The sequence below is a fragment of the Oncorhynchus mykiss genome, chromosome 10 (genome assembly GCF_057628025.1).
Source record: "Oncorhynchus mykiss isolate SJ-2025 chromosome 10, ASM5762802v1, whole genome shotgun sequence".
Lineage (NCBI taxonomy): Eukaryota > Metazoa > Chordata > Actinopteri > Salmoniformes > Salmonidae > Oncorhynchus > Oncorhynchus mykiss.
In genome coordinates, this window is record NC_143031.1 from 3775955 (window position 1) to 3801125 (window position 25171).

The following is a 25171-nucleotide window of genomic DNA, read 5'->3' on the forward strand; positions in this document are numbered from 1 at the left end:
TCTAGGTAGTTTATCTTTATATCTAGGTAGTTTATCTTTATATCTAGGTAGTTTATTTTTATATCTAGGTAGTTTATTTTTATATCTAGGTAGTTTATATGAGGTAGTTTATCTTTATATCTAGGTAGTTTATATGAGGTATTTTATCTTTATATCTAGGTAGTTTATCTTTATATCCAGGTAGTTTATATCCAGGTAGTTTATATCTAGGTAGTTTATCTTTATATCCAGGTAGTTTATATCTAGGTAGTTTATCTTTATATCTAGGTAGTTTATCTTTATATCTAGGTAGTTTATCTTTATATCTATATAGTTTATCTTTATATCTAGGTAGTTTATATCTATATAGTTTATCTTTATATCTAGGTAGTTTATCTTTATATCTAGGTAGTTTATCTTTATATCCAGGTAGTTTATATCTAGGTAGTTTATCTTTATATCTAGGTAGTTTATCTTTACATCTATATAGTTTATCTTTATATCTAGGTAGTTTATTTTTATATCTAGGTAGTTTATATGAGGTAGTTTATCTTTATATCTAGGTAGTTTATCTTTATATCTAGGTAGTTTATATCTACATAGTTTCCCTTTATATCTAGGTAGTTTATCTTTATATCTAGGTAGTTTATCTTTATATCTAGGTAGTTTCTCTTTATATCTGGGTAGTTTATCTTTATATCTAGGTAGTTTATTTTTATATCTAGGTAGTTTATATCTATATAGTTTATCTTTATATCTAGGTAGTTTATATCTATATAGTTTATCTTTATATCTAGGTAGTTTATATCTATATAGTTTATCTTTATATCTAGGTAGTTTATCTTTATATCTAGGTAGTTTATTTTTATATCTAGGTAGTTTATATCTATATAGTTTATCTTTATATCTAGGTAGTTTATATCTATATAGTTTATCTTTATATCTAGGTAGTTTATATCTATATAGTTTATCTTTATATCTAGGTAGTTTATATCTATATAGTTTATCTTTATATCTAGGTAGTTTATCTTTATATCTAGGTAGTTTATATCTATATAGTTTATCTTTATATCTAGGTAGTTTATATCTATATAGTTTATCTTTATATCTAGGTAGTTTATATCTATATAGATTATCTTTATATCTAGATAGTTTATATCTATATAGTTTATCTTTATATCCAGGTAATTTATCTTTATATCTAGGTAGTTTATCTTTATATCTAGGTAGTTTATATCTACATAGTTTCTCTTTATATCTGGGTAGTTTATCTTTATATCTAGGTAGTTTATCTTTATATCTAGGTAGTTTATCTTTATATCTAGGTAGTTTATCTTTATATCTAGGTAGTTTATCTTTATATCTAGGTAGTTTATATCTAGGTAGTTTATCTTTATATCCAGGTAGTTTATATCTAGGTAGTTTATCTTTATATCTACATAGTTTCTCTTTATATCTAGGTAGTTTATCTTTATATCTAGGTAGTTTATATCTACATAGTTTCCCTTTATATCTAGGTAGTTTATCTTTATATCTAGGTAGTTTATCTTTATATCTAGGTAGTTTCTCTTTATATCTGGGTAGTTTATCTTTATATCTAGGTAGTTTATTTTTATATCTAGGTAGTTTATATCTATATAGTTTATCTTTATATCTAGGTAGTTTATATCTATATAGTTTATCTTTATATCTAGGTAGTTTATATCTATATAGTTTATCTTTATATCTAGGTAGTTTATCTTTATATCTAGGTAGTTTATTTTTATATCTAGGTAGTTTATATCTATATAGTTTATCTTTATATCTAGGTAGTTTATATCTATATAGTTTATCTTTATATCTAGGTAGTTTATATCTATATAGTTTATCTTTATATCTAGGTAGTTTATATCTATATAGTTTATCTTTATATCTAGGTAGTTTATCTTTATATCTAGGTAGTTTATCTTTATATCTAGGTAGTTTATTTTTATATCTAGGTAGTTTATTTTTATATCTAGGTAGTTTATATGAGGTAGTTTATCTTTATATCTAGGTAGTTTATATGAGGTATTTTATCTTTATATCTAGGTAGTTTATCTTTATATCCAGGTAGTTTATATCCAGGTAGTTTATATCTAGGTAGTTTATCTTTATATCCAGGTAGTTTATATCTAGGTAGTTTATCTTTATATCTAGGTAGTTTATCTTTATATCTAGGTAGTTTATCTTTATATCTATATAGTTTATCTTTATATCTAGGTAGTTTATATCTATATAGTTTATCTTTATATCTAGGTAGTTTATCTTTATATCTAGGTAGTTTATCTTTATATCCAGGTAGTTTATATCTAGGTAGTTTATCTTTATATCTAGGTAGTTTATCTTTACATCTATATAGTTTATCTTTATATCTAGGTAGTTTATTTTTATATCTAGGTAGTTTATATGAGGTAGTTTATCTTTATATCTAGGTAGTTTATCTTTATATCTAGGTAGTTTATATCTACATAGTTTCCCTTTATATCTAGGTAGTTTATCTTTATATCTAGGTAGTTTATCTTTATATCTAGGTAGTTTCTCTTTATATCTGGGTAGTTTATCTTTATATCTAGGTAGTTTATTTTTATATCTAGGTAGTTTATATCTATATAGTTTATCTTTATATCTAGGTAGTTTATATCTATATAGTTTATCTTTATATCTAGGTAGTTTATATCTATATAGTTTATCTTTATATCTAGGTAGTTTATCTTTATATCTAGGTAGTTTATTTTTATATCTAGGTAGTTTATATCTATATAGTTTATCTTTATATCTAGGTAGTTTATATCTATATAGTTTATCTTTATATCTAGGTAGTTTATATCTATATAGTTTATCTTTATATCTAGGTAGTTTATATCTATATAGTTTATCTTTATATCTAGGTAGTTTATCTTTATATCTAGGTAGTTTATCTTTATATCTAGGTAGTTTATTTTTATATCTAGGTAGTTTATTTTTATATCTAGGTAGTTTATATGAGGTAGTTTATCTTTATATCTAGGTAGTTTATATGAGGTATTTTATCTTTATATCTAGGTAGTTTATCTTTATATCCAGGTAGTTTATATCCAGGTAGTTTATATCTAGGTAGTTTATCTTTATATCCAGGTAGTTTATATCTAGGTAGTTTATCTTTATATCTAGGTAGTTTATCTTTATATCTAGGTAGTTTATCTTTATATCTATATAGTTTATCTTTATATCTAGGTAGTTTATATCTATATAGTTTATCTTTATATCTAGGTAGTTTATCTTTATATCTAGGTAGTTTATCTTTATATCCAGGTAGTTTATATCTAGGTAGTTTATCTTTATATCTAGGTAGTTTATCTTTACATCTATATAGTTTATCTTTATATCTAGGTAGTTTATTTTTATATCTAGGTAGTTTATATGAGGTAGTTTATCTTTATATCTAGGTAGTTTATCTTTATATCTATATAGTTTATCTTTATATCTAGGTAGTTTATCTTTATATCTATATAGTTTATATTTATATCCAGGTAGTTTATTTTTATATCTAGGTAGTTTATATGAGGTAGTTTATCTTTATATCTAAGTAGTTTATATGAGGCAGTTTATCTTTATATCTAGGTAGTTTATCTTTATATCTAGGTAGCTTATCTTTATATCTAGGTAGTTTATCTTTATATCCAGGTAGTTTAACTTTATATCCAAGTAGTTTATCTTTATATCTAGGTAGTTTATATTTATATCCAGGTAGTTTATCTTTATATCTAGGTAGTTTATATCAATATAGTTTATCTTTATATCTAGGTAGTTTATATCTATATAGTTTATCTTTATATCTAGGTAGTTTATATCTATATAGTTTATCTTTATATCTAGGTAGTTTATATCTGGGTAGTTTATCTTTAAATCTAGGTAGTTTATCTTTATATCTAGGTAGTTTATCTTTATATCTAGGTAGTTTATCTTTATATCTAGGTAGTTTATATCTACATAGTTTCCCTTTATATCTAGGTAGTTTATCTTTATATCTCGGTAGTTTATATCTACATAGTTTCTCTTTATATCTGGGTAGTTTATCTTTATATCTAGGTAGTTTATCTTTATATCTAGGTAGTTTATCTTTATATCTAGGTAGTTTATCTTTATATCTAGGTAGTTTATTTTTATATCTAGGTAGTTTATTTTTATATCTAGGTAGTTTATATGAGGTAGTTTATCTTTATATCTAAGTAGTTTATATGAGGCAGTTTATCTTTATATCTAGGTAGTTTATATGAGGTATTTTATCTTTATATCTAGGTAGTTTATCTTTATATCCAGGTAGTTTATATCCAGGTAGTTTATATCTAGGTAGTTTATCTTTATATCCAGGTAGTTTATATCTAGGTAGTTTATCTTTATATCTAGGTAGTTTATCTTTATATCTAGGTAGTTTATCTTTATATCTATATAGTTTATCTTTATATCTAGGTAGTTTATATCTATATAGTTTATCTTTATATCTAGGTAGTTTATCTTTATATCTAGGTAGTTTATCTTTATATCCAGGTAGTTTATATCTAGGTAGTTTATCTTTATATCTAGGTAGTTTATCTTTATATCTATATAGTTTATCTTTATATCTAGGTAGTTTATTTTTATATCTAGGTAGTTTATATGAGGTAGTTTATCTTTATATCTAGGTAGTTTATCTTTATATCTATATAGTTTATCTTTATATCTAGGTAGTTTATCTTTATATCTATATAGTTTATATTTATATCCAGGTAGTTTATTTTTATATCTAGGTAGTTTATATGAGGTAGTTTATCTTTATATCTAAGTAGTTTATATGAGGCAGTTTATCTTTATATCTAGGTAGTTTATCTTTATATCTAGGTAGCTTATCTTTATATCTAGGTAGTTTATCTTTATATCCAGGTAGTTTAACTTTATATCCAAGTAGTTTATCTTTATATCTAGGTAGTTTATATTTATATCCAGGTAGTTTATCTTTATATCTAGGTAGTTTATATCAATATAGTTTATCTTTATATCTAGGTAGTTTATATCTATATAGTTTATCTTTATATCTAGGTAGTTTATATCTATATAGTTTATCTTTATATCTAGGTAGTTTATATCTGGGTAGTTTATCTTTAAATCTAGGTAGTTTATCTTTATATCTAGGTAGTTTATCTTTATATCTAGGTAGTTTATCTTTATATCTAGGTAGTTTATATCTACATAGTTTCCCTTTATATCTAGGTAGTTTATCTTTATATCTCGGTAGTTTATATCTACATAGTTTCTCTTTATATCTGGGTAGTTTATCTTTATATCTAGGTAGTTTATCTTTATATCTAGGTAGTTTATCTTTATATCTAGGTAGTTTATCTTTATATCTAGGTAGTTTATTTTTATATCTAGGTAGTTTATTTTTATATCTAGGTAGTTTATATGAGGTAGTTTATCTTTATATCTAAGTAGTTTATATGAGGCAGTTTATCTTTATATCTAGGTAGTTTATATGAGGTAGTTTATCTTTATATCTAGGTAGTTTATCTTTATATCCAGGTAGTTTATATCTAGGTAGTTTATCTTTATATCCAGGTAGTTTATATCTAGGTAGTTTATCTTTATATCTAGGTAGTTTATCTTTATATCTAGGTAGTTTATCTTTATATCTAGGTAGTTTATATCTATATAGTTTATCTTTATATCTAGGTAGTTTATATCTATATAGTTTATCTTTATATCTAGGTAGTTTATCTTTATATCTAGGTAATTTATCTTTATATCCAGGTAGTTTATATCTAGGTAGTTTATCTTTATATCTAGGTAGTTTATCTTTATATCTATATAGTTTATCTTTATATCTAGGTAGTTTATTTTTATATCTAGGTAGTTTATATGAGGTAGTTTATCTTTATATCTAGGTAGTTTATCTTTATATCTATATAGTTTATCTTTATATCTAGGTAGTTTATCTTTATATCTATATAGTTTATATTTATATCCAGGTAGTTTATTTTTATATCTAGGTAGTTTATATGAGGTAGTTTATCTTTATATCTAAGTAGTTTATATGAGGCAGTTTATCTTTATATCTAGGTAGTTTATCTTTATATCTAGGTAGTTTATCTTTATATCTAGGTAGTTTATCTTTATATCCAGGTAGTTTAACTTTATATCCAAGTAGTTTATCTTTATATCTAGGTAGTTTATATTTATGTCCAGGTAGTTTATCTTTATATCTAGGTAGTTTATATCAATATAGTTTATCTTTATATCTAGGTAGTTTATATCTATATAGTTTATCTTTATATCTAGGTAGTTTATATCTATATAGTTTATCTTTATATCTAGGTAGTTTATATCTGGGTAGTTTATCTTTAAATCTAGGTAGTTTATCTTTATATCTAGGTAGTTTATCTTTATATCTAGGTAGTTTATTTTATATCTAGGTAGTTTATATCTAGGTAGTTTATCTATATATCTAGGTAGTTTGTATCTATGTAGTTTATCTTTATATCTAGGTAGTTTATATCTATGTAGTTTATCTTTATATCTAGGTAGTTTATCTTTATATCTCGGTAGTTTATATCTAGGTAGTTTATCTTTATATCTCGGTAGTTTATCTTTAAATCTAGGTAGTTTATCTTTATATCTATATAGTTTATCTTTATATCTAGGTAGTTTATATCTAGGTAGTTTATCTTTATATCTAGGTAGTTTATCTTTATATCTAGGTAGTTTATCTTTATATCTAGGTAGTTTATATCTATGTAGTTTATCTTTATATCTATGTAGTTTATCTTTATATCTAGGTAGTTTATATCTATGTAGTTTATCTTTATATCTAGGTAGTTTATCTTTATATCCAGGTAGTTTATCTTTATATCCAGGTAGTTTATATTTATATCCAGGTAGTTTATCTTTATATCTAGGTAGTTTATATCTAGGTAGTTTATCTTTATATCTATATAGTTTATCTTTATATCTAGGTAGTTTATCTTTATATCTAGGTAGTTTATCTTTATATCAAGGTAGTTTATCTTTATAGCTATGTAGTTTATCTTTATATCTAGGTAGTTTATCTTTATATCTCGGTAGTTTATATTTATATAGTTTATCTTTATATCTATATAGTTTATCTTTATATCTAGGTAGTTTAAATCTAGGTAGTTTATCTTTATATCTAGGTAGTTTATCTTTATATCTAGGTAGTTTATCTTTATATCTCGGTAGTTTATATTTATATAGTTCATCTTTATATCTAGGTAGTTTATCTTTCTATCTAGGTAGTTTCTAACAAGTTGTTTCTCTTCATAGAGAATAAGATGATGCCTGTGGCTTGTTTCCAGTAGTAGAAGTAGCATCGTAAAGTGGTTGTGGTAATGATTTATACTGAAAAACATGACGCTGTGTGTTGTATCTCAACTCCATGGTTTGTCTCTCAGTGGACCCCCCGGTGACATCCTGTATGGAGGGGTTGTACCTACCCATCTTCCTGTCTCCAACACCAGCCCAGGGTGCACTGCTCTACGCCTCTGCAGACCAACCCCTGGAAATCACTGTCAGAGCACAGGCTACCCAGTCCACGTAAGAGAAAGGAAACATGGAAACACTTAGCCGATAGGTAGAGACTAAAATCAGGGGTTTTAAATGCAATAGTTGCACCAACAGGTGTGTCAGCGGGTTTTTGCTCTTCCCTTGCCGTACAATCAGATTTAAAAAACAGATACAAATACACCTTATGGAACAGCGGGGACTGTAAAGCAACACAAACATTGGCACAGACACATGCATACACACACACACACACACACACACACACACACACACACACACACACACACACACACACACACACACACACACACACACACACACACACACACACACACACACACACACACACACACATATGCATACACACACACACACACACACACACTTTAAAGCCTTGGCAGCAGCTAATGAGGATCCGTAATGAACACAAATACAAATATACAGTCAACACATAAACTGATCTGGTTCCTGATCTGGCATCTACAGTCAATACATAAACTGATCTGACATCTACAGTCAATAAATAAACTGATCTGGCATCTACAGTCAATACATAAACTAATCTGGCATCTACAGTCAATACATAAACTGATCTGACATCTACAGTCAATACATAAACTGATGTGGTTCCTGATCTGACATCTACAGTCAATACATAAACTGATCTGACATCTACAGTCAATACATAAACTGATCTGGCATCTACAGTCAATACATAAACTGATCTGGTTCCTGATCTGGCATCTACAGTCAATACATAAACTGATATGGTTCCTGATCTGGCATCTACAGTCAATACATAAACTGATCTGGTTCCTGATCTGACATCTACAGTCAATACATAAACTGATCTGACATCTACAGTCAATACATAAACTGATCTGGCATCTACAGTCAATACATAAACTGATCTGACATCTACAGTCAATACATAAACTGATATGGTTCCTGATCTGGCATCTACAGTCAATACATAAACTGATCTGGCATCTACAGTCAATACATAAACTGATCTGGCATCTACAGTCAATACATAAACTGATCTGGCATCTACAGTCAATACATAAACTGATCTGACATCTACAGTCAATACATAAACTGATGTGGTTCCTGATCTGACATCTACAGTCAATACATAAACTGATCTGACATCTACAGTCAATACATAAACTGATCTGGCATCTACAGTCAATACATAAACTGATCTGGCATCTACAGTCAATACATAAACTGATATGGTTCCTGATCTGACATCTACAGTCAATACATAAACTGATCTGGCATCTACAATACATAAACTGATCTGACATCTACAGTCAATACATAAACTGATCTGACATCTACAGTCAATACATAAACTGATCTGGCATCTACAGTCAATACATAAACTGATCTGACATCTACAGTCAATACATAAACTGATCTGACATCTACAGTCAATACATAAACTGATCTGGCATCTACAGTCAATACATAAACTGATCTGACATCTACAGTCAATACATAAACTGATCTGACATCTACAGTCAATACATAAACTGATCTGGCATCTACAGTCAATACATAAACTGATCTGGCATCTACAGTCAATACATAAACTGATCTGACATCTACAGTCAATACATAAACTGATCTGGCATCTACAGTCAATGCATAATCTGATATGACATCTACAGTCAATACATAAACTGATATGACATCTACAGTCAATACATAAACTGATATGACATCTACAGTCAATACATAAACTGATATGACATCTACAGTCAATACATAAACTGATCTGGCATCTACAGTCAATACATAAACTGATCTGGCATCTACAGTCAATACATAAACTGATATGACATCTACAGTCAATACATAAACTGATCTGACATCTACAGTCAATACATAAACTGATCTGGCATCTACAGTCAATGCATAATCTGATATGACATCTACAGTCAATACATAAACTGATCTGACATCTACAGTCAATACATAAACTGATCTGGCATCTACAGTCAATGCATAATCTGATATGACATCTACAGTCAATACATAAACTGATATGACATCTACAGTCAATACATAAACTGATATGACATCTACAGTCAATACATAAACTGATCTGACATCTACAGTCAATACATAAACTGATCTGGCATCTACAGTCAATACATAAACTGATCTGGCATCTACAGTCAATACATAAACTGATCTGGCATCTACAGTCAATACATAAACTGATCTGGCATCTACAGTCAATACATAAACTGATCTGGCATCTACAGTCAATACATAAACTGATCTGGCATCTACAGTCAATACATAAACTGATCTGGCATCTACAGTCAATACATAAACTGATCTGGCATCTACAGTCAATACATAAACTGATCTGGCATCTACAGTCAATACATAAACTGATCTGACATCTACAGTCAATACATAAACTGATCTGGCATCTACAGTCAATACATAAACTGATCTGACATCTACAGTCAATACATAAACTGATGTCAACTTTGTTCAAGCCATTTTTATCTTCAACATGTAACACTTTCCATTTCAATACAGGACTTTTTTATTCATTTGATTCATATTTTGAAGCGATGCAGTTCTGTCCTTGATCTTTTCTTGTCTATTAATGTTACATATAATGTCATGTTGTATGTTTTGACCCCAGGAAGAGTAGCTGCTGCTTAAGCTAATGGGGTTCATAATGAAAAATAATAATAATAATATAATAAATCTAAAATAATAATGACATTGTATTTTTTTCTCCCTGTGTGTTTCAGGGTTTCAGAGCTGTTGGTGAGTGGACCTTCCAGTATCACAGAGAACACCACTGTCCCAGGAGAGTACCTTCTAAGATGGACGCCCACTGAGGATGAGGAGGGAGGGTACTATCCTGTGTGCTTCATCGCTCAGGGAGTGAACGACAGGTCAGTCTGCAGCCACATCAACATTCCAATGACTTACCTGATTAAATAAAGGCACAAAATAAACTGACATAATCCATCATTTCTGTAGGCTACTATCAAGACGATCAGTTGAATATACATTTAGACACATTTTGGTAGAATCCATTCAGTTGTGCAACTGACTAGGTTGTAACTTGCCTTTCCCTTCAATGGTATGTGGTTTGTTTGGTTTTAACCTGTTTCATTTACTTCTCCGGGACGGCATCGTCCCACTTCGCCAAATTCAAAACAAAATAAATCTCAAAATTAAACAAACATACAAATATTATACACCATTTTAAAGATCAACTTCTCGTTAATCAGTGTCGGATTTAGTTTACTCTAGGCACCTTATTCATCCAAGCTACTCAATACTACCCCCCAGTCCATTGGAATGTGGTTTGTGTGGCTTTGACATGTTTTTTTTTAAACCAATGGAATGTGGTTTGTTTGGTTTTGACATGTTTTTTTTAAACCAATGGAATGTGGTTTGTTTGGCTTTGACATGTTTTTTTTTTAACCAATGGAATGTGGTTTGTTTGGTTTTGACATGTTTTTTTTAAACCAATGGTTTGTGGTTTGTTTGGTTTTGTAATGTTTTATAAAATGCTGTTTAACAAAGATCTGAACAGTTTAACAGTTGTTCTGTTGATCTTCTCAGTTCCATGTATCACTCTGAGCTGCGCTGTCTGATCGTCAGGGTTGGAAACACAAGTGGTGGGTACAGGTTCACTACAGCATGAGGTTAATGATCCCCTTTCTGGTGTTCTGCTAGTCTCACTGTTATTTACAGATGCTAGTTGAAATGCATGTTTGAGACAATTACCAACCAATCAACCAATCAACACATCTCTGTCTGTCTGTCTGTCTTTGTGCTACAGCCATCAGAACCACAGAGGAACCAACACCCTCCCCTCCCCTGACAATAAATCTCACAACCACAGAGGAACCAAAACCCTCCCCTCATCTGACAATAAACCTCACAACCACAGAGGAACCAACACCCTCCCCTCCTCTGACAATAAACCTCACAACCACAGAGGAACAAACACCCTCCCCTCCTCTGACAATAAACCTCACAACCACAGAGGAACCAACAACCTCCCCTCCTCTGACAATAAACCTCACAACCACAGAGGAACCAACAACCTCCCCTCCTCTAACAACAAACCTCACGACCACACAGATTTCACCTGCACTTCCAAATACCACCCAAACAACTACTGAACTCACAACCACACCCACAAATGTCAGTACGTACGTACCCACAACTACCACAGTGACCACAACTACCACAGCATCCACAACTTTAAGTACACACCCAACCACCGATCTCACAACCCATATTGTGGACGGTACAACAACGAGCAGTGTGCCTAGTAAGTACAGAATTAACTTTTGTTCAAATTTTAACAAATGATTTGTGTATGTGTGTTGTAATAATGTGGACTGACTGTGTTTCCACAGGATACGTTGTTGTACTGAGGATAAAACTGTCCTCTCTGATCCCACTGACAGATGATTACATCAGAAACGTGGTTTTACAGCAGGTCAGTGTCAGATCAGACAGGTTTCTCCTCAGCTCTACCTGATAATCACTGTGTGTGTTGTGTTTCCAGCTCCGTGAGGAACTGATCAGACAAGGGCTGCCAGGGGACTTCGCGCTACGCCTGAGAGCCACTCATGGGATCAGTTCCTGAGGGAGGAACAGGAATTCAGATCAACATTCTTCACTCCTACTTGTCTTTTCTTCCTGGTTCTGATTCTGCAGAAAGTTCTTCTGAAGAAGAAGTGGTTCCTTATAATGACAGAATATGGTTGATTTGTACTAATCCCTTGGGACAGACGCACGTAACATAAATTATGATTTTTGTTCTGGATTGCCAGGATTAGTTGAATGGACTGACTACTTCTGACTGGATGTTAGTTGAATGGACTGACTACTTCTGACTGGATGTTAGTTGAATGGACTGACTACTTCTGACTGGATGTTAGTTGAATGGACTGACTACTTCTGACTGGATGTTAGTTGAATGGACTGACTACTTCTGACTGGATGTTAGTTGAATGGACTGACTACTTCTGACTGGATGTTAGTTGAATGGACTGACTACTTCTGACTGGATGTTAGTTGAATGGACTGACTACTTCTGACTGGATGTTAGTTGAATGGACTGACTACTTCTGACTGGATGTTAGTTGAATGGACTGACTACTTCTGACTGGATGTTAGTTGAATGGACTGACTACTTCTGACTGGATGTTAGTTGAATGGACTGACTACTTCTGACTGGATGTTAGTTGAATGGACTGACTACTTCTGACTGGATGTTAGTTGAATTACTAAAATGTAAATGTTTTATGTCCAGAAGAAGAAATACAACATTAATATGTTTGGTAACGTACAGAGGTAGACTGGGGTTCTTTCCTGTTTGGTAATGTACAGAGGTAGACTGAGGTCCTTTCCTGTTTGGTAACGTACAGAGGTAGACTGGGGTTCTTTCCTGTTTGGTAACGTACAGAGGTAGACTGGGGTTCTTTCCTGTTTGGTAACGTACAGAGGTAGACTGGGGTTCTTTCCTGTTTGGTAATGTACAGAGGTAGACTGGGGTTCTTTCCTGTTTGGTAATGTACAGAGGTAGACTGGGGTTCTTTCCTGTTTGGTAATGTACAGAGGTAGACTGGGGTTCTTTCCTGTTTGGTAACGTACAGAGGTAGACTGGGGTTCTTTCCTGTTTGGTAATGTACAGAGGTAGACTGAGGTTCTTTCCTGTTTGGTAATGTACAGAGGTAGACTGGGGTTCTTTCCTGTTTGGTAATGTACAGAGGTAGACTGGGGTTCTTTCCTGTTTGGTAATGTACAGAGGTAGACTGGGGTTCTTTCCTGTTTGGTAATGTACAGAGGTAGACTGGGGTTCTTTCCTGTTTGGTAATGTACAGAGGTAGACTGGGGTTCTTTCCTGTTTGGTAATGTACAGAGGTAGACTGAGGTCCTTTCCTGTTTGGTAACGTACAGAGGTAGACTGGGGTTCTTTCCTGTTTGGTAATGTACAGAGGTAGACTGGGGTTCTTTCCTGTTTGGTAACGTACAGAGGTAGACTGAGGTTCTTTCCTGTTTGGTAACGTACAGAGGTAGACTGGGGTTCTTTCCTGTTTGGTAACGTACAGAGGTAGACTGGGGTTCTTTCCTGTTTGGTAATGTACAGAGGTAGACTGGGGTTCTTTCCTGTTTGGTAATGTACAGAGGTAGACTGGGGTTCTTTCCTGTTTGGTAATGTACAGAGGTAGACTGGGGTTCTTTCCTGTTTGGTAACGTACAGAGGTAGACTGGGGTTCTTTCCTGTTTGGTAATGTACAGAGGTAGACTGAGGTTCTTTCCTGTTTGGTAATGTACAGAGGTAGACTGGGGTTCTTTCCTGTTTGGTAATGTACAGAGGTAGACTGGGGTTCTTTCCTGTTTGGTAATGTACAGAGGTAGACTGGGGTTCTTTCCTGTTTGGTAATGTACAGAGGTAGACTGGGGTTCTTTCCTGTTTGGTAACGTACAGAGGTAGACTGGGGTTCTTTCCTGTTTGGTAATGTACAGAGGTAGACTGAGGGTCTTTCCTGTTTGGTAATGTACAGAGGTAGACTGGGGTTCTTTCCTGTTTGGTAATGTACAGAGGTAGACTGAGGTCCTTTCCTGTTTGGTAACGTACAGAGGTAGACTGGGGTTCTTTCCTGTTTGGTAATGTACAGAGGTAGACTGGGGTTCTTTCCTGTTTGGTAATGTACAGAGGTAGACTGGGGTTCTTTCCTGTTTGGTAATGTACAGAGGTAGACTGGGGTTCTTTCCTGTTTGGTAACGTACAGAGGTAGACTGAGGTTCTTTCCTGTTTGGTAATGTACAGAGGTAGACTGGGGTTCTTTCCTGTTTGGTAATGTACAGAGGTAGACTGGGGTTCTTTCCTGTTTGGTAACGTACAGAGGTAGACTGAGGTTCTTTCCTGTTTGGTAATGTACAGAGGTAGACTGGGGTTCTTTCCTGTGTCAAGAATAGTTGGTTGAGGCTCAGTTGTCCGTGACATTTTAGTGACAGAGGACACCGGTAGGAGGACCCACTTGTAAACACCCACACACACTCAGGAAGACGTTTCACTTTCACTCACACATGGAACATAAAGAAGAATGAACAATGAGGTTGAATTGACACTGACGAAATAGAAGAAATTAACTGACTGACTAAAGAGAAGAAGAAATGAATTGACATTGACTAAAGAGAAGAAGAAATGAATTGGGACTGGAATTGATTGAAATCCTAATTAAAGGTTAAACATATTAAATGTTAAAGGTTGAAAACATTGGGAGATATTAAAGGTGTTAAAATAATGCAGGTAAAGGTGAGGAGAGTTATAATGTAGTTTTCTTTAAGTTGTGAATCAAATAGACTGTGTTTGATTCTGCTTAGAGGACAAGGCCTTAGGAGGTTGATAACGAGACGTTATAATGGTCAAATGTTATAATGTTGAAATGTTTAAAATATTGAAGTATTAAAATATAACTGGAGCAATAAATTAGGTTGTAGTAAGATTAGAATTGAGTAAAGGTAGTTTGAAAAATGTATGTTTTAAGGAGTTGATGTTAATGAAGTATAGTAAAGGTGCTAGCTTGATCTGGAGATCCCTTAATCTTACCTCATTGATAGAAGTGTTCTAGTACATTCTAGGAGGAACCCTTAATGTTACCTCATTGATAGAAGTGTTCTAGTACATTCTAGGAGGAACACTTAAGGTTACCTCATTGATAGAAGTGTTCTAGTACATTCTAGGAGGAACCCTTAAGGTTACCTCATTGATAGAAGTGTTCTAGTACATTCTAGGAGGAATCCTTAAGGTTACCTCATTGATAGAAGTGTTCTAGTACATTCTAGGAGGAATCCTTAAGGTTACCTCATTGATAGAAGTGTTCTAGTACATTCTAGGAGGAATCCTTAATGTTACCTCATTGATAGAAGTGTTCTAGTACATTCTAGGAGGAACCCTTAAGGTTATCTCATTGATAGACATGTTCTAGAACATTCTAGGAGGAATCCTTTAGGTTACCTCATTGGTAGAAGTGTTCTAGAACATTCTAGGAGGAACCCTTAATGTTACCTCATTGGTAGAAGTGTTCTAGAACATTCTAGGAGGAACCCTTTAGGTTACCTCATTGGTAGAAGTGTTCTAGTAGCTGTTAGTTTTTTAGACACCAACTGAGGGACTGAGCATCCCGAGGGGGGAGACAAAAATCTGTATATAAATTGTAGAAGGTAAGAACATGTTTTTCTTGTTATTAAAAACTGTGCTTCTCATAAAATTGTTATAGTTTTTAGGTAAAGGGTTTAGGTAAAGACGCTGAAGGCATCTCTCAATTTAATCCAAGGTACATTTTTGCATATCATCAATTGGTGATATTGATTGATCTTTTTTTTTATGCCTTTTTTCTGTAATTTTGAATAAACTTGCTTTATTGTTCTGAAACCCTGTGTCATCAAAGAGTCATACTTTGCATGTCGTTTTACTCCAGGTTTCTGAAACAGACTGGATTAATTAAGGATTTGTAGCATCTGGTTAAATAGTCTTTTCGGAACCTGAATTGCTGGTATGAAGGAACCTGAGACCCAACTAAAGGTACTGACTGAGTGCATTGGTAGGAGTCGTATGAGGGGTGATTCTGGGCTAAACCAACCCAGGAGAGAGTATCCACTCATAGTGTCCTAAGGTCGACTATCTGGCCTGGACGATCCTGAAAAGATGCTGGGTTGCAGGGTGAGGTAGTACAGGTACTTAGGGGATAGCCCAGTCTACTGTAAGACCCTTACTGTTGAGTTTGAGGAACAGGCCCTAGTTGTGTACTAGCTCAGTGGTAAGGCAGAGCGGACTCTATCAGATCGGAACTAAAATAACAGAACTGCCATTGGATAGGCCCAGTAGAATTGTTAATCCTGCAATGTTGGTATTTTAGCTGTGACAATTTGGGGACTTGTACGGGATTGATTCGTGGGAATCCGGAATATCCTGGGAATATTTTTGGGATATAGGAAAGCCTAAAATATACCCTATGCAGTACGCAATGCAAGAACTACAAGGTTCGCAAAAAGATGATCCTGAATATTTGCACACAAAAAAAATGCAAGGTTAGCATTTAATTATGTTCTTGCCACCTGAGTGTCCACCTGAGACCACAAATCAGGTTTCTTTCTCTGGCGATGTAATGGCACCGTATCCACTTTATAATTGGCAAACAGTAGTGTTCTATTCAGATGTCCCCCCCCTCTGGTTAAACTAGACTAACCTGGTTAAACTAGACTAACCTGGTTAAATCTGGACTAACCTGGTTAAACTAGACTAACCTGGTTAAATCTGGACTAACCTGGTTAAACTGGACTAACCTGGTTCAACTGGACTAACCTGGTTCAACTGGACTTACCTGGTTAAATTGGACTAACCTGGTTAAATCTGGACTAACCTGGTTAAATTGGACTAACCTGGTTAAACTGGACTAACCTGGTTCCACTGGACTAACTGTGAAGTACTGTATATCGTAAACCAGAACTCATATATTTGATTGGAAGTATTGAACTGTAACAGATGGTTATTGGATTGGTTAAACACCTCCTTTTAAAATGTTAATTTGTAACCTTTATTTAACCTGGCAAGTCAGTTAAGAACATATTCTTATTTACAGTGACGGCCTACCCCCCCGGCCAAACCCGGACGACGCTGGGCCAATTGTACGCCACCCTATGGGACTCCCATTCACAGGCGGATGTGATACAGCCTGGATTCAAACCAGAGACTGTAGTGATGCCGTGCCTCAGACTGGGAGCTTCTTTGAAGAGATGAACAACCACCTCAGCAGGTTGTGACAATAACGTTATTTTTAAAAGGGTCCCTCTGTTACAAACACAAGAACAATTCACATTTAAATAGTGAAGTAAAAGGGGTATTAGTGAAGGAGAAAACAAAAAAACGTCATAACAGAATTATATTTTTATTACATTTCAATACAAATAGGTTAGTGTCTTCTCAAATGGAGAAAAGCTATGTAGTGTAAGACTGTCATGTCAACATTAAAACACTGTAGAAGGCACAGTAAAATACCATACATGTGTCTTAGAGCAATAATGTTATAGATTGCACTGCATTATGGGTAAAATGCTGAAAAATACTGTTATTTACTGTAATTGGAAGCCTCCTGGAGGAAATCCTCACGTCATTCTGTATCATTTCTTTACAGTAATAGCTTATGCCTACTGTAGATTTGTAGTTAAGTACGTAGACACAACACCAGCTTGATATGTCCCTTGTCCTCTGTCTATTTACCCACAGAGTAACAGCCCCTGTTGCTGTCTCTCTATTTACCCAGAGAGTAACAGCCCCTGGTGCTGTCTGTCTCTCTATTTACCCACAGAGTAACAGCCCACGGTGCTGTCTGTCTCTCTATTTACCCACAGAGTAACAGCCCCCGGTGCTGTCTGTCTCTCTATTTACCCACAGAGTAACAGCCCCTGGTGCTGTCTGTCTCTCTATTTGTGCTGTCTGTCTCTCTATTTACCCACAGAGTAACAGCCCCCGGTGCTGTCTGTCTCTCTATTTACCCACAGAGTAACAGCCCCCGGTGCTGTCTGTCTCTCTATTTACCCACAGAGTAACAGCCCCCGGTGCTCATTCTAGTCTTTCTCTTTCTATGCTTGTCCTAGGGTTGAGAAGAGCTGACCAATCAGAACGCGAGGAGGTTTGTTTACGGAGCCCCATGAGGAACACATGATGCTGACTTCTCTCTGTCCTGGATGCTCTCCTGACCAAACTGTCCCGTTTCACCGCCTCTGAACCCCCTTACCCTAAATAGAGTTGCCCCTGATCATAGATCTAGGATTGTACCCAATCCCAATTTGATCTCAATCCCCCCCCCCCCCCCCCCCCACTCCACCCACACACAGCCACACAATATAATTTTTAATTAGTGTTGTAATGATGCTTATTTGGTTACATATGTGATAACTGTTGTTACTTCTATTGTCAATTATGTTGTTCATTTGTAGTTAATGTTGTCAGCAATTTGCATACATCTATTTTATGTACATATGTATATATGTCTTTGTATTTAGATTTCAGGTAGAATTTCACTGTAAATATTCAGCATTGTAATGGCACCAGAGTAGCCAGCTTAAATACTGTAATTTTGCTTTACAGCTAGGTATGCTGTAATATATTTTACAGTAGTATTTTTCTTACTGTAAAACAGTGGTATTTAAACCTTTTCAGCAGGGAACCCATTTTTCTCAAAAATGTTTCTATATTGTTTAAATAAAATAATAATAACACTAAATAATAATATAAAACATTTCAAACAATATTGTTGGCAACGCCACTGCAGTTGTGGAGACACGAATCCCGACATTGAATACTACTACTACTGTAAAAACCTTACAGCTGTAAATTTAAAGCAGGGATGCTGTATTCTGTAATGTGTTTTATAGTATGGAAAAGAGGTACTGTAAAATATATTACAGCATCTCTGCTGTAAAGCAAAATTACAGTATAATGTTGGTAAATTTACAGGAAAAAGTTTTACAACAAAATACACCCCTTTTCTTCCATATAATCAGTTAGCAGTTTAAAACATAATTCACAACATTTATTTTACAACTAAAATCTACTGCACTTATCATAACATCAATAAACTGGGCATAAACCTGCAGATGTAAGTCAACTCAATAAGATAATTCATTTCAAGAAAGTTGTTCAACTATCACCAAACTGCTGGGAAAGGAAGTTCGCTACATCCAATGACTCTCCAACACCGCATAAAACCAATCAATCAGTTATTACTATATAAAACAGATTTTAAGTCAATCTTTTTCAACACAAAATCCACCAAATGAGCAACAACACCGAAGACCACAAACATAGACATGAACACCAAAGGGGATCCGAACACCTTGGCTGCATTTCCTGACATTGTTACAGACACATATTCCACACAAGGAAGGACAACATAAGTAAGAACAGAAATAAAGCAATAAAAGGCTATAATGCCAAAAAGTATACCCTCCCAGGGACCAGTGGTCAGAGACGACTTTAACTTCCTCTCTGTCTTTCTGGCAGCCAGGCCTTCCTTCACCAAGGACTTTGATGTTTTCACATTCTCCTTCTTCTTCTTCTTCTCCTCGGTTTCCCAGTTATTCACATCAATGTCCTCATTCCTCTTCAACACTCTGAGATCAACTCTTCTCTGTCTCACTTCATCTGCCATGTCCCTTAGTATTCTGTTGACTCTGATGTTCTCCGACGTGATTGGATCCCCGCACACCGGACAGATAACGCAACCGAAGTCCATACTCTTCTGGAGGCAACGTCTACAGAAGGTGTGCTGGCAGCTCAGCGATATATGTCCAACGAAGACTTCGGTACAGACGGAACAGATGAAGACTGTAGCCATGTTTCTCTGTGTTCTCTGAAAGCCTTGGTTACACCTTTAATTAAAAAAAATAAGAATAATATCCGTTATAGATCTTCTAGGTCTTCTCATTGAAAGCAAGTCTGAGAAGCGGTCATCTGCGATTTCTATGCGTCTTTGCGTCTTTTACTTTCGGTTGTGTACACCAGCTTCAAACATCTGAAACCACAATATTTGTGGTTATTTAAAATAGATTTCACAGCGGTTTAGATGGTACAATGATTCTCTACACTCAAGAGTGCTTGTTTTGTCACATAAACTGAAATTAGGCGAACTATTAACATTATTGCAACTAGAAAATGCATATTGTACCTTTAACACGTTGTTGTTGTTGTCGTCCGGACAAGATCTGGTCGATATTTGTTCCGTGTACACCACCGAGGTATAATACAAACTGGAGACTGCTTCCTAGATGTCCGACCGTTGTTTTCAAGGTAATCTACTCACGTTCGCATTGAGAAGTAGGGAGCTGCAGCTCGATACCGAGACCGGACTATGGTCAAGAGGGTGTGTTGAAAAGTTAAGTACTGGGCGTGTGGACAGGGTTGGGTTTCGGTTCATTATAATAAACACAAAAACCATTGTTTTCGACTCAGGCTTTGATTATTTGGGTTGAATTCTGTAACAGCAATGAGCGTGTGGATAGAGTCAGTGCTGTCCGGGATCCTTGGCACCTCCCTACCCTAACCTTAACCCTTACCTAACCCTAACCATTTTAAATGTAAAATTCAATGGGGTAGGACCATCCCAATCATTTTGGATAGAATGGCCCATGTGGTAATGAACTGGGTGTGGGAAAGCGCTCTGCTATAGGTAGTGCTGAGCAATGAGTGCTTTGAGTCGGGTTTGGGGTTAATTATTTATCTCGGTTTTCGGTTTTGATTATTTGAGTTGAATATTGTAACAACACAGAATAAAAAAAAATCAGTAAAAGTCCCATAACTGCCCATAGTGACTGCCGATGACTGCTGATTAACCAACAATTATTTACATTATTTTACTTCATCATATTTCAGTTGCGTATATAATTTGTTTTATTTGATGACTTTATTATTTTTATTATTATTATCTCTATAGAGCTGCTGGTTATGCTGTCTGACAAAAACTATGTTGTAGTTCTTCTAAGTAAATAAGGCATACTTTTAATGACTGCTGAATGCCAACTATCAATCACTTTGATCACGTATTTCCCAGGTAGAGATTAATCACGAAGCAACAGCTGCTCTCTATATCCACTCACGCGCATTCTTGTCTCTTCAGTAGCAGGCCGAAAAAGAAATGTAGACTGGACAAAGTAGATACGCAATGGATTATGGTCATGTAGTTTAGTGAATAAAACGTGATAATTAACTATGTTGATTAATGGCCTGTAGGAAACTACAAGTTCCTACTACATCACACAGAAACAGTCTGACGTGCCCAGTGAGTTCACAGAAGAAGGAAAAAGAGAAAGAAAATGGAATTCAAGGAATTGAACCGATATCCATCAATTAGTTGTTCAAAAACAGAAAACAAAGCCAACAGATATTCCAGTTGAAAGCTCAGCAGTAGGTTAGGTTAGAGCGGAGATGGGCAACTTTGACGGGGGGGAGGCACAAAAAAATCTGAACACATGTGGAAGGATCGCTGGTCGTCGGTTTAGTGACTTTTCATACAGCCCAATCAGCAACGCAACACGGTCAAAGTGGCAACAATTTCGCCCAATTAGCCGATTCGCTTTCCATACTCCTTTCCACACCCACTCGCCTCCGGTCGCCATTTTGGGCTGCAGCGACCTGTTTGAATATGCTGATTCGTGGACCATCTACAAAAAGGGGAAAAAAATCAGACCACCTCACTTTTTTTTTACACATTTTGTTACGTTACAGCTTCTAAAATGGCTGGAATTATTATTTTTCCTCATCAATCTACACACAATAACTCAAAATTACAAAGCACATTTTGAAAAATGTATTAAATATAAAAAACAGAAATACCTCGAAATTGAGCTCAGGTGCATCCCGTTTCCATTGATCGTCCTTGACATGTTTCTACAACTTGATTGGAGTCCACCTGTGGTAATTCAATTGATTGGACATGATTTGGAAAGGCACACACCGGTCTATATAAAAGGTCCCACAGTTGACAGTGCATGTCAGAGCAGAATGTCTGCAGCAAAAACACAGTGTCCTCGAATCATTCTTAAATGGAAAAAGTTAGGAAGCACCAAGACTCTTCCTAGAGCTGCCCGCAACGGCCAAACTGACCAATCAGGGGAGAAAGGCCTTGGTCAAGAACCCGATGGTCACTCTGACAGTTCCACTGTGGAGATGGGAGAAACTTCTAGAAGGACAACCATCTCTGCAGCACTCCACCAAATTTAGGCCTGAATGCCAAGCATTACATCTGGAGGAAACCTGGCACCATCCGTACGGTGAAGCATGGTGGTGGCAGCATCATGTCTGGAGGAAACCTGGCACCATCCGTACGGTGAAGCACGGTGGTGGCAGCATCATGTCTGGAGGAAACCTGGCACCATCCGTACGGTGAAGCACGGTGGTGGCAGCATCATGTCTGGAGGAAACCTGGCACCATCCGTACGGTGAAGCATGGTGGTGGCAGCATTACATCTGGAGGAAACCTGGCACCATCCGTACGGTGAAGCATGGTGGTGGCAGCATCATGTCTGGAGGAAACCTGGCACCATCCGTACGGTGAAGCATGGTGGTGGCAGCATTACATCTGGAGGAAACCTGGCACCATCCGTACGGTGAAGCATGGTGGTGGCAGCATCATGTCTGGAGGAAACCTGGCACCATCCGTACGGTGAAGCATGGTGGTGGCGGCATCATGTCTGGAGGAAACCTGGCACCATCCGTACGGTGAAGCATGGTGGTGGCAACATCAGATTTAAGAAACATATTTAATAATAATGTTTAAAGCTTAATGAAACCTTCATACCACTTTTATCCTACCGGTTCCACATACAGGCCTATGTCATGTATAGGGCAAACAAAATCCCTTCAATGTCCTCTGTTTTCCCACCCAGCCATAAATCCATCTACAGGCATTTCGCTACACAATAACATCTGCTAAATATCTGACTAAAACTATTTTTATTTCTGCCGTCATAATGAATCACCGATAACAGAACTCCTTGGAAAATCCACAATAAAAAAATCCTTACCAAAGATTAACAGATAAAGGCAATGAGGATAATGGCTTTACTGCCCTGTCATTTCGATGAGGTAATGAGGATAATAGCTTTACTGCTTTGTCATTTTGATGAGGTAATGAGGCTAATGGCTTTACTGCCCTGTCATTTCGATGAGGATAATGGCTTTACTGTCCTGTCATTTCGATGAGGTAATGAGGATCATGGCTTTACTGCCCTGTCATTTCGATGAGGTAATGAGGCTAATGGCTTTACTGCCCTGTCATTTTGATGAGGTAATGAGGATCATGGCTTTACTGCCCTGTTATTTCGATGAGGTAATGAGGCTAATGGCTTTACTGCCCTGTCATTTCGATGAGGTAATGAGGATCATGGCTTTACTGCCCTGTCATTTTGATGAGGTAACGAGGCTAATGGCTTTACTGCCCTGTCATTTCGATGAGGTAATGAGGATAATGGCTTTACTGCCTTGTCATTTCGATGAGGTAATGAGGATAATGGCTTTACTGCCCTGTCATTTCGATGAGGTAATGAGGATAATGGCTTTACTGCCCTGTCATTTCGATGAGGTAATGAGGATAATAGCTTTACTGCTTTGTCATTTTGATGAGGTAATGAGGCTAATGGCTTTACTGCCCTGTCATTTCGATGAGGATAATGGCTTTACTGTCCTGTCATTTCGATGAGGTAATGAGGATCATGGCTTTACTGCCCTGTCATTTCGATGAGGTAATGAGGCTAATGGCTTTACTGCCCTGTCATTTTGATGAGGTAATGAGGATCATGGCTTTACTGCCCTGTTATTTCGATGAGGTAATGAGGATAATGGCTTTACTGCCCTGTCATTTCGATGAGGTAATGAGGATCATGGCTTTACTGCCCTGTCATTTCGATGAGGTAATGAGGCTAATGGCTTTACTGCCCTGTCATTTTGATGAGGTAACGAGGATAATGGCTTTACTGCCCTGTCATTTCGATGAGGTAATGAGGATAATGGCTTTACTGCCTTGTCATTTCGATGAGGTAATGAGGATAATGGCTTTACTGCCCTGTCATTTCGATGAGGTAATGAGGATCATGGCTTTACTGCCCTGTCATTTTGATGAGGTAATGAGGATCATGGCTTTACTGCCCTGTCATTTCGATGAGGTAATGAGGATCATGGCTTTACTGCCCTGTCATGTCGATGAGGTAATGAGGATCATGGCTTTACTGCCCTGCCATTTTGATGAGGTAATGAGGATCATGGCTTTACTGCCCTGTCATTTCGATGAGGTAATGAGGATCATGGCTTTACTGCCCTGTCATTTCGATGAGGTAATGAGGATCATGGCTTTTACTGCCCTGCCATTTGCTTACCATATGACCCATATTTACAGAACAAAATGGCACCAAACTGAAAGGTTTTATTTTGTTAACATCATTTAGCATGATGACAATCATTCAAATCATTACAAATGAAAAGGCAGATCAACAAATTCTTTGCATATTTTATTTGTATTTTCTTCCAACTTTCAACTCACACGTGGTCATATTTTACATCTTTGCAATAAAACATGAATACAATAGTTGTTGTTTTTTTTTTTTTGGGGGGGGGGGGGATTTCATAGATCCCAAAAATATTTGACCTTTTTTTTGGATCCATAAATTGAACCTGTTTTTGGGTGTGAGTGAGTACTTCCTGTCTCTCCTCCCCCTCCCTCCCTCCCGTCTTAATTAACTTAACTTAATTAACTTAAGGGTCATGTGACAGGAAATAATCACCAGGCTAATAAATAATATGTGATTTGATGCAAAGTGTGAATACAAGAACAAAACGTTTTGACACTGAATCAATTCTTTTTTTTTGTCTTCCTTTCTTTAAATAATCTGACAAATGTGAATGAGTGAAGGTTTCCTTTTTACGTTATCAAACTCCCTCTCTGTGAAGCCTGTCTGTCGTAGCCTGAAGTCTATCAAACTCACTCTCTGTGAGGCCTGTCTGTCGTAGCCTGAAGTCTATCAAACTCCCTCTCTGTGAAGCCTGTCTGTCGTAGCCTGAAGTCTATCAAACTCC

General features: G+C 35.5%; 1 protein-coding gene and 1 long non-coding RNA gene across 2 annotated transcripts in view; one reads left to right on the forward strand and one right to left on the reverse strand.

The window, feature by feature from the left end:
• Positions 1-15979, forward strand: part of LOC110533259 (uncharacterized) — a 49923-nt gene extending 33944 nt beyond the window's left edge. The window contains exons 6-11 of the mRNA XM_036989466.2: positions 7422-7563; positions 10317-10463; positions 11143-11198; positions 11363-11860; positions 11949-12031; positions 12101-15979. Of these exons, the coding sequence (XP_036845361.1) occupies positions 7422-7563; positions 10317-10463; positions 11143-11198; positions 11363-11860; positions 11949-12031; positions 12101-12181 (1007 nt within the window). The 3' untranslated portion in view covers positions 12182-15979. The remainder of the gene's footprint in view (positions 1-7421; positions 7564-10316; positions 10464-11142; positions 11199-11362; positions 11861-11948; positions 12032-12100) is intronic.
• Positions 15980-19089: 3110 nt separating this feature from the next.
• LOC110533263 (uncharacterized) lies at positions 19090-21248 on the reverse strand. The gene is made up of 2 exons (XR_002474932.3): positions 20274-21248; positions 19090-19977 (listed from the first exon to the last, which is right to left on the reverse strand). It is a non-coding gene; the product is annotated as an uncharacterized LOC110533263 (long non-coding RNA).
• Positions 21249-25171: the final 3923 nt, after the last annotated feature.